Here is a 10,711-nt window from a genome sequence, read left to right as displayed (position 1 = left end):
AGAGGCTACAGGAAATTGCCTTAAAAGCCACTGTTCTGCAGAGGCTGAAAAAGCCCATAAAAATCCAAGCTTAAAACTGTTTTCCCCATTTAATTTTTTAACCCACATTTAAAGCTACTCCCTCCCCCCCCCCCATGTATGTGTGCTACTACTTTTTTTTTGTTAAATATTTATATGAATATTTATGTTTATATTTACTGTACGGGTACGGGCTGGTCACTCAAAAGCACGACAGTTTTCCGAGTTGATTTTTGTGCCCGGGCTTCTTTTTTTTGCAGGACCTTCCATGCATGCAGGACCAATACCAGTACCAGGACCCCTGTATATAAGTGTCAAAGGCATGTGTTTAGCATGCCTCATTTGAGCGCAAATACACCTGCAGCCATCAATTATGCAAAGAGCCGGAGACCGAAGTCCGTTCCGGGGGCTTTTCGTCAGTGAGGCGTCTCCGTCTCCGGCTTCAGTTTGGGTCCTGGCTTTTTGGCTTGGGGCCTGGCCTGCCTGCGCTTGCCTTTCTGGCCATGTCCTGTTTAGACCAACTTCTAGTGGCAGGCAGGCAGGCAGGGAGGCGGCACATTCAACGCCATCTGCCTCTCTCTTCGTTCATTCATTCAACCAGCGCTGCCTTCTCTCTAAATTAATTTATTGGCCTGCCTTGCATACACCAAATAACTGCAGTTTGCATAATCATCACACACACACAGACACACACACTCAGGGGAGCTTATATAATATTTATACAAACTGCAAGTTGACTGGCAACTCCTTTGGCTGGCTGGCGACTGGCAGAATGCAGAAATTTCGGTGAAATATCCTTTGATGGCGAGTCGATTTCTATGGCGGGCGGAGGGGGGAACAGGGATCGTAAAGAGAGGCTCAGACATTATAACTAATCTTGGATTAAACTCGAATCGAAGGACCAACAGCCTTTAAGATTGTTTCCTGGGAGTTTCAGGGAATTTCTAGAATATCTCTATACAAAATATTGGGATACAGGAAAAGGAGATATTCGTTTTCTTTAAACAAAGCATTTGGTGTATTTTCTTGGACTATTTTGACTGCTAAGCCACACTGTGAGAGGGAGAGAGCGCTTTTAGATATATTATTCAGAGATGTTTGAAGCGTTTAGAAATTCTTGTAATCGATTAAGTGGCCGATCCAAAAACCCAAGAAACGGAAACCCCTTTCCGCCTACGCCTCTGTGTGGGCGGGTGCCTCTGTGGCAGTGGCATGGCTTGTACCTGCCACACGGACATAAAATTCATGCCGCAAAAGGTCATTGAAAATCGTTTATCGAAAACTAAAGTTTAATTACCAGAACACGCCCAATTTGCCACGCCCCCCGCCTAAGCCCGTAGCCGTAGTACCCTCGAGCACCCCCACCGAGAAAGGTTGCCTAATTGAGGGTTAACAATCTGAAAACTTATTGAACTATGAAGCAAGGACAACGCCCATCTCATCAATTATGCTGTTCAACGCAGGAGGAGAGTCCCCTGTGCTTAGGCTATAAAAGGCAGCAGGACGACCGGGATTATGAGCTGAAAAGTGCAGACGGAGAGCGGCAGTAGAGAGCGAGATGTTACCTCGATTCCTCACCTCGTCGCTGGCCATGGAAAGGCACTATTTTCTGGTGCCAATGTTTGCACTGTCGCTGATTGGATTCTATCCGGAACAGGAGCGCACTCTGGGGCTTCGTCTATGGAGTTTCTTCAACTTTTTCATCCTAACCTACGGCTGCTATGCGGAGGCCTACTACGGCATACACTACATATCCATTGACATAGCGACTGCCCTGGACGCCCTCTGTCCAGTGGCCTCGAGCATTCTGTCCCTCCTGAAGATGGTCTGCATTTGGTATTACCAGGACGAGCTCAAGTCGTTGATTCAAAGGGTCAGAACCTTGACGGAAGCACAGCATTCGAAGCGGAAGCTGGGCTACAAGAAGCGATTCTTTACGCTGGCCACCAGGCTGACGACAGTGCTCCTCTGCGCGGGGTTTTGCACGAGCACTTCGTACTCGGTGAGGCATTTGCTGGACAATGTGCTGAGACGAGCCCACGGCAAGGACTGGATCTACGAGACGCCCTTTAAAATGATGTGAGTGAAAGGTATGAGGGCTGTTTTCCCATCTCTCAGATGATGGGGCATCTATCAATGGCCTCCTGTCAGCCTCCTCTTGCGTTCGACGGCCATTGATAGCAGACTTCCTCGTTATTTGATGCCGAACATCCAGGATTCCCGGTTGAGGTCTCTATACTCGAAAAAAGTAGCAAAAAACCACGATCGGAGATCGGCAATAGGCATATCAATGGGCTCCCTGGCTCCTTTCCCATGTTGAGGCTTCGAAGGCTCCTGTAGCTTCTGTTTCTTGAATTTCTAGTTTAATCCCTTCCCTTATCATAGCTTTCCAGATCCTCTCCTGCGTTTGCCGCTCTATCCCCTCACCTACATTCTAGTCCATTGGCATGGCTACATCACAGTCGTTTGCTTTGTGGGAGCCGATGGTTTCTTTCTCGGCTTCTGTTTGTATCTGACGGTGCTGCTGCTCTCCCTGCGCGATGATGTCAACGATCTGCTGGAGGTTTCCAACATAGAAGAGAGCCCCAACGAGGAGAATGAGGCCCGTATTGTGCGGGATATGGAAAGGCTGGTGGATCGTCACAATGAGGTGGCGGAACTCACGGAGCGACTGTCGGGCGTCATGGTGGAGATCACCCTGGGACATTTTGTCACCTCTAGCCTTATAATCGGAACCAGTGTGGTGGATATGCTGTTGGTGGGTTCGATTATATCGATCCATATAGATCGGTGTATCTTTTAATAGCTCTCTCTTTTCTTTTGTAGTTTTCTGGCGTTGGCATCATCGTTTATTTGGTGTACACCTGTGCTGTGGGCACTGAAATCTATCTGTATTGCCTGGGAGGGTCACACATCATGGAAGCGGTGCTTATGGTCTCAGATTTCTGTCTCCGAAGAAACTTCTTTAAAGAATCTTTCTTTTCCATCTTCCATGTAGTGCTCGGATCTGGCTCGTTCTACGTTCGCCAGTCACTGGTATGGCCACAGTGTAGGCGTACAGAAGATGGCTCTCCTGATGGTGGCCCGCGCTCAAAGGGTCCTCACCATCAAGATTCCTTTCTTCTCCCCATCGCTGGAGACTCTTACGTCGGTGGGTGACCTTTAGTGCCCTGTAATTGTGTCTTTTTTAAAGGTCCTTTCTTTGCCTGTAGATTCTACGCTTCACTGGTTCTTTGATTGCTTTGGCCACGTCCGTGATTTAGAGGCTAATCGGGAACTCTTACGTTTTGGAGATTAAAGATAAATAAAACGAATTGGAATTGTTTTTGGAGGATTAATCAATGAAATTTCTTAGAGTTTTCCTAGCCCTCTTCCAGTGTGACTTAGCAGTAAAGATAGGCTCTAAAATATTACCGAATTTCGATCAGTTTCGAATGGCTTACGTTGCAGAAATCGCTATCCCCCTACCCGTATAATTTCCATTCTTTTCCCTTCACTCTCTTGAAACTCATTTCCTTTTGTAATATTTCTTTCATTCTTTCAGCTTCAGCTTCTGTTCTGCTCTCCTTGTGTCTCTTCATCGTTTGTGTGTTAATTCGTGTTTCGGTTTACTTTTCATTTTTGCTGGCTCTGCCACGCTGCCACTCTGCCTCGAATGACCCTCTGATTGTTGTTCTGGGTGTTGTCGAATTAAAGCTGCAATGTTGTTTAACATCTCTTCCCCCGCCGACCCCTGGCGAGCCCCTCTTTCTGCTTGCTGCTCCTTTCTCTCTGGCAAATTGGTTTCTTTACCGGTCCTCATTGCAGAGTCCTCTCGGAATTGCACAGCTCTCTGGGGGAAAACCTTGCTCTGCTTTCCCACACTTTTCCCGCACTGCACTGCACTCTTTGGCACTTTCCCCTTGGCCATTCCACTTGGCCATTTTCAGGCTGCAGTTGTGCTTACAGTTCATTTCCATGCTCTCGCACTTGCAGTCCCACTGCCACTACCACTGCCACACACAGGCACACCCACACGCACACGCACACACCTTAATGACATCCGGACGGGGTGGAGTGTACACTGAACAAAATGGGTACAAAATGTGGTTGAAATCAATGAAGGAGAGTGATCTTATCCACCAGATTCCCAAGTTTGATTGCCACCGGATCATTATTATAGCCCAAATGGAACTCTCCTTGGTTTCCCCTCTTCCAGTGTGGCTTATTACGCCTGCGATACTTCTATGGAAGCTGTCAGACTCAATCTTTCGTAGTTTTTCCCAAGTGGACGGTTCCGGGGATACATCATATCCGTCGGGGGCCCTCCCTTCCACTCTTTTTATATCTTTCTGGGACTCCCTCTCAAAGACAACCTCTTCAATGATGTTGATGTTCTCTGTGCGTGTGTGTGTGTGTGTGTTTTGGGGTTCTTCTGGGTTTTTCCCATTGTTCATGCACCAAATTCTTGCCATACTTTTTCCTTTCTTTTCTTTTCTCTTGCTCTTATTTCTGCTTAATGTTGTAGTCCTTGAAATCCTTTACACGCACATGAATGAGCCTATCTACTGTCTCTCTCTCTCTCTCTCTCTGGCTGTCCCTGTCTCTGCGTCTGTCTCTTTCCTTCCTTATTACTGTTTGTCCGCCTGTCTTTTGTTTCTTTTGCCATTTGTTTGTTTGTTTTTCGCTGGCGCCTCCTTTTGTCAAAAGTGCTTTTGCTTGTAATGTGTTCGACGTCAGAACCGAACCGAGACGAGACGCTACGAGTGGAGTGGAGACGACCCCTTTCCCTATCTACGGCTTGTCGCCTCCCACCTTTCTCACACTAAGGGGATAACCTCAGGAGCAGCCTCCTACTTTTTGCTCCTGCGACAGCCCTTTAGTTTCTTGTCTACCCTGTACTTGTTTAGGTAGGGTGTTGCATGCAACAGAAGGAGTGAATCTTGATCGATCTTCACTACTAGTGGTAGTGGTAATAGTATTCCACAGCAGATGCTGTGGATCGATACTGGCATAGCTTCAATTAATCTTTCCCATCCCTGATCTAGGAAAGAACTTATTCTTGGCTTTTTTGGTATTGTTTCTTTTTCTTTTTTTTTCTAATTTTTCTAAGGTGTTCTTCTACTATTTTGTAGGTATTACATCTAGTACTTTTCTGGTATATCATTTTGTAAATTTCGGTATTGTGTATTATTTTTGGTACTTTTCGAGTATTTTTCAGAACGTAGTATTTTCGGAATTTTTCTAGTATTTTAGGTATTTTCTAGTATTTTTCTAGTATTTTTCTAGTATTTTCATTATTTTTGTTGGAAATATCTTTGGAATTATTCTCTGGCATTATTTTTATAATTATTCTGGTTCCATTTGAAGTATTTCGACTAGTATTTTCTGGTCTTTTATCTTGTAATTTGTCTGGTATTTTTCGAACAACCTGCAAAGAATAGTTCTGATACAAAAATATCTAAAACTAAATAAATTTCCATATTTTAGACATATTTTCAGATATATTTCCCAGGACTTGGCCATTACTTATTAAAAATTACTCGTTTTTGAGAACAGTTGTCTGAATAATGGGTGTGTGGTAGTTCTGTAATCCTTTTGTTCTTTTTCTTTTCGCCCTATTTTAGAGGTCCTCCTCTCTGTTCATTTGGCCTTTTCTTCTGCTCCTGTTGCTGCTGCTGCTTCTGCTTGTGCTTGTTGCTTTTTGCTTGTTATTTTTATTTCGTTTCCATTCAGTCAGAGCTCAGAACTGGTTTCCTGCCCCCCAACCCTGCCCCACAAACCCAAACCGTCACCCACAAATGTACCGCCCAAAACCCTCTCTTATGGTCCTTGTTAATGTTGTTCGTTTTCACATTTTTATGTGCATTTTGTGTGTGAGTATGGGTACGGTTGTGTGTGTGTGTGTGTGTGTGTTTGTGTGTGGGCCATACATCCGCATTTGCTACGCAATTTTTGCACTCAAGTTTACCTACTTTTTATGGTAAACACCCAAGGTTGCTTGTTTATTCTAGCAAAAATGTATTTAGGTGAAGCTTAACTACATGTGAATGTGAATGTTGGCTGTGGATGAGTACGAATGAGTATGAGTGCGAGTGTGAGTGCGAGTGTGGGCACTGTTTGGAGAGCGGGTAAGCCGGGTAAGCAGTGAGGTTAAGTGAGGTTCTCTCGTTCGGTTTGGGAGTGCCGGAGAGCCTGGGGGTCACACACACACAACAGCATTACTCCAAACAACAACAAAAAAAATTAAAAAACAAGCAGAAAGAACCGAAAGTTAAATAAATACTTCATCGTTTGCTGTGTGCGGAATTCCCGCCCTCCCGAAAGTTTGCAATAAATAATTATAGTTTCTTTTTTAGCGGCATTTCAATAATAATATTTTCTTAATAAAAGAAATATTAATTAATCGACGGTGAAAATAACATGTTAAATATATAATTTATTCAATTGAATGGAATATAAATACTCAAACACAGATGTTCAAAGCACTATATTAAGGTCTGAAAGCCCTTCTTTTTTTTTATCAAAATATTATCATCAAATAAATGTTGCAGCTTATTTTTCGCATTTTTGCATTTAAAAAGACAGGAATCGTAAATATTGAATTTTTATATTCATTTCTGTAAACAAAAAAATCATACCCGTAGAAATTATCACATTTTAGGCATATTTTTCAGTGATAATATTTATTTTTATTAATTAAAAAAAGTAAATATCAAAAGTAATGATTAATTAATAATTATCAATGAGAAATATCCCAAAAAAATTACAAAATTGTATTGTTTGATTTTTTAAATACTATAAATTATGTTAATTTTATTTGACTCCTTTATTAGAAACTGTGCACGAAAATTTGCCCGTTTTATTGCCATTAGAAGTGAATTCGACGTACATTTTCGCATATTTTTTTGGATCCAAAATTGTTTCGGTGAATTCCCTTTTTCCGCAGTAAACGCGAGTGCTTTTGGGGTTTTCAACTGAATCCACGTAGGTGATCACAACCATTCGGTGATTGATGCAGCCCTTTTTCTAAAATTATTAAATATTAAAATAATAGTTAATAATTAAAAGAAGCTCTACTGTTGTCTCAGGCACTCACATCCGTTGGTATGTCCATGTTGCACTTTAGTTCCAGCTGGTTATTAGCCCAATTGGTTACTGCTTTAAGCTTGCAATTGGTTCCGGGTTGGTATTGGGCGGGATAATTGGGACTTCTAAAATAAAACGAAGTTCCCATATCAATCGACTGCTCAAAGTTACAGTCCTCATTCCATTGGATCTCGCCCCTGGCCAGCAAGATGGGAAGCAGCAAAAAACTCAGGATCTCGAGGGTGATGTGCATTTTTCTCAGAACTTGTCGCCGTCAGAGTCAGCACTCAAATGGCCAAGGGCCGTGGCCTGCATATGCCTATAGTGGAATCGAAGCCAAATTAATGAAGCCAGACAATGAAAAACCTGTCTTTGAGAATGGCCAATTCTTCTGTGGAAGCTTGATTATGCATAAACCAGTTAGCCTACTACACAAAGGATCTGATACAGGTTGGATTTAGTATATACGTACATAATGTAAGAAGGAACAATAGATAAGAAGCAACGGCAGAAGGAGAGCACAGCAGAGAGGAGAATCGCTGCAGTCAGAGCAGACATAAGCCGAGATCGAGCCGTGAAGTTTTAAATAATTGTTCTTACATTTACCAGCCTACCGCGATTTAGTTTTATTGTCCAGCCACTGAGCTTAGGACAGACAGCTGTTTCCCATAGGCACTGCCGCGAAGGTTCTTACCCCCAGGGCCATATTGGCCTATGTGTGGCCCCGCTGAGGGTCGTCCGGGTTAACCTTTCCTAACCTAACCTACTGAGCTTTTTCAACAGCGTAATGTTTGTTTTAATTAGGTTTATTCGGATAGGTCGGATAGTAATATAGCGATAGCGACGAGTAAGTGGATCGATTCCAGACGGGGGCTTCTTGAAAACGCAGGGTCGTATCAGATTGAAGATCAATTATGCGAAGTGCGAGAAGTCAGTGCTAGATCAAAACTAAATTCAAGGGAAGGCGGGCGAATTGTACTCGCTCTAATTTAAGCGAGGCTTCGACTAGAGCACGACAGATCGAAACAGCGAGAGCGCAAGAGAACGAGAGCGAAAGTAAAGAAAAGAAGGAAAGGCGCGAGATGAAGACAAGGGAAAAGGGCTGCATAGGCTGCTGTCGTTTATATATACTCGTTTAAGTGGTACAGTGGGCACTGCAAATGACGGACAATAATGGTGTTCTACTCTGCTGGTGCACCGCTGACTATAATCTATGGAATATTGCTCAAAAATTCTCACGAATTCACTTTCTTCTTACGATTTCCACTGCCGTAGAAAATCCAAGTGTAAACATAAAAATTCCAGGCCTTTTTTTCTCTGGGTGTATCTTCATGGGTGCATCTTGTGGGTTGCTGTTGGTTCTCCTCCCACCACTGCTACTGCTGCTTTTTTTTCGGTCCTGCCTCTGCCCCTGCCTCTGTTTGTTGTTGTTGCTGTTGTCCACGAGGGCGAAATAATTTTAAATGTAATTTTTACCTACACGACTAATTAAATTTCGCATTTTATGCGCGCGACGGGCCAAGTGAAATGTACATAAAACGGAGGACCCACAGCTAGAGCCGGAGTCGGAGCCGGAGCCGGTGACGGAGCTGGAGCCTCGTGGCGAACGAATTACCAAAAACAAACACGACCGTAACTGTAAAATGGTGACCCCAACAAGCGGGAGACGAGCATACAGCATGTCAGTGCCCCCCCTCCCGACACTGGGGGAAGGAAGGGGTCTGGGAATGCGCCAGCGTCGCCACATGAGTGAAATTTTAAGCAGGCGCCAAAGTCTTTGGGCCATTTTCCTTCTATAAAACAGAACAAGACACGTTCGGTCAGAGAGAGAGACAGAGAGAGAGAGAGGGGTATCGGATCCATTAAAATTCCGTTGGGGCATTGCTAAATAAATCCACTTGCAAGTGGTATAAAACAGGCCCCAACAACAACAACAACAGCAGCAGGCAACCCCCAAAGAAAATGGCAAAGAAATCGAACGCAAAAAAAACTCGTCATCGTCAGCGGGTTTTGTTGTTGTTGTTGTCGCTCTCTCCCTTTGGCGTCAAATGCCAAACGCATGTGCTTCCTGCAGTCAGCGGAGTCCTAGGGAAATGTGGCAAAAACAACAGCCAGTAAAAGAGATATAGATTGTGTAGGTGTGGGCTACGACTAGAAGATACCCTAAGCTGTGTTTTGGATTCTACTTGGAGGAGGCACGATCTTGAGAAATACAGATTCAGAAAGTTCTTTGGGCATTCAATGGAGAGAGTAGAGCGGAAGATGAATCTTGGGTATCTGCTATCCAAATGCAATCCAAATGTGCTTTAGATTGGACGATAATGTCTTTGTATACATCTCCACCAAATGTAGACACTCTCTCCTTTAGAATGGCCACAATAATGGAAAGAGATCTCCACATATGGATATATACATCTATACAGAAAAAGATCTCTATAGATCTGAAGATTCCCTCTCATTGTTCTTCCATCTAGCATCCCTTTGAGGGCCATCTAAATACAGGGTATCAGCAGGCAAACACCCACGCCGTAAAGCCGAGGCCGAAGCGCTTTGCCGTCGTCCTTGTGATATGTGAAATGGCAAACAAATATTTTTTTGATGTACGGCCTAAAAGTATGCATTGAAATTCAACACGCGGCACAACAAAACACAAACGTTGCTGCCCCGAGTACCCCCGCACCCGTATTGATTGTGGCATGGGGCAGGGGCTGGGGCAGGGGCTGGGGCAGGGGCTGGGGCAGGGGCTGGGGCAGGGGCTGGGGCAGGGGCTGGGGCTGGGGCTGGGGCTGGGATGGTGCTTTAGCGGCATGTGGTATTTGAAATGTTGTAAAGCAATCGCTTGAAATTAGCACAAGATCTTTGTTGTTTAAAGCGCGACTCAAGAGACACGCGGCACCAAAAAACGAGTATCCAGAGTGGCAGGAAATTACACAAAAAGCGAGACATGTGGCAGGAATAAGTTGTGAAGGTGGGGGCGGGGGCGGGGGCTGGGGCACGAGGAAGTCAAGTGAATTGAAATGGTAATGATACATGACAATGTTGCTCCCGTGAAGAGATAGGGCGAAATGGAGACAGACAATCGCATCGCTTCGCTTTTGATGTGGAGTCGGAATGTGGGGGATATACGAGGGGGCCTGGGACAAGTGCCGTGTGCTCCTGTCCCTACGTTTGAATTTGTGCTTAGAATTCCATTCGAATTGGAGGTGCTTTAACAGATGTCATAAGATAAACGTGCGGTGTTCTGTGGGTTTCGGCCTAAATTTGTTTAAAGTTGTGCAAATGTGTGGAGTGTAAGGAACGATAAAGCTAAGGGGTAATAAAGGAGGCGATTTATAGGAAAATAAGTTATATTATTTGTATAAATTGATCTTGCATCATTATTCAATAGTTTACATGCGATTATGAGGCACTTTTCTCATTTTTGTGATATTTTTTTGTTTAAAATGTGGTCTTTAAAGCTAAAACTACAAAAAATCTTGAATTTATTCCTTTGTTAAAGTATCTTTGACATAAATTTGAGTCTTTACTGGAGTTCATTGTTCAGCCATGGAAATCATTTCTTATGACTGGTTCTTTTTCACTTTTACCTTCAGATTTCTATAGTCTGCAAATATTTGTAAGATGT

The 10,711-nt window shown here is 43.8% G+C and overlaps 2 protein-coding genes across 2 annotated transcripts; one reads left to right on the top strand and one right to left on the bottom strand.

Annotated features, from left to right (window-relative positions):
* Positions 1-231: 231 nt before the first annotated feature.
* Positions 232-3,343, top strand: LOC108163637 (odorant receptor 24a). The gene is made up of 5 exons (XM_017299048.2): positions 232-2,097; positions 2,404-2,776; positions 2,845-2,943; positions 3,017-3,169; positions 3,231-3,343. Exons 1-5 carry the CDS (start codon positions 1,577-1,579, stop codon positions 3,279-3,281), a joined length of 1,197 nt encoding a protein of 398 aa, XP_017154537.1. The 5' UTR covers positions 232-1,576; the 3' UTR covers positions 3,282-3,343.
* A 3,435-nt stretch (positions 3,344-6,778) lies between these two features.
* Positions 6,779-7,384, bottom strand: LOC108163640. The gene is made up of 2 exons (XM_017299051.2): positions 7,097-7,384; positions 6,779-7,026 (listed from the first exon to the last, which is right to left on the bottom strand). The coding sequence occupies exons 1-2, from the start codon at positions 7,337-7,339 to the stop codon at positions 6,814-6,816; spliced, it is 456 nt and encodes a 151-aa protein (XP_017154540.1). The 5' UTR covers positions 7,340-7,384; the 3' UTR covers positions 6,779-6,813.
* Between the last annotated feature and the right edge of the window lie 3,327 nt (positions 7,385-10,711).

Source organism: Drosophila miranda, chromosome 4 (assembly GCF_003369915.1).
Source record: "Drosophila miranda strain MSH22 chromosome 4, D.miranda_PacBio2.1, whole genome shotgun sequence".
Lineage (NCBI taxonomy): Eukaryota > Metazoa > Arthropoda > Insecta > Diptera > Drosophilidae > Drosophila > Drosophila miranda.
Note: the sequence above shows the minus strand (reverse complement) of the source record. Positions and strands in the feature narration are given on the sequence as shown.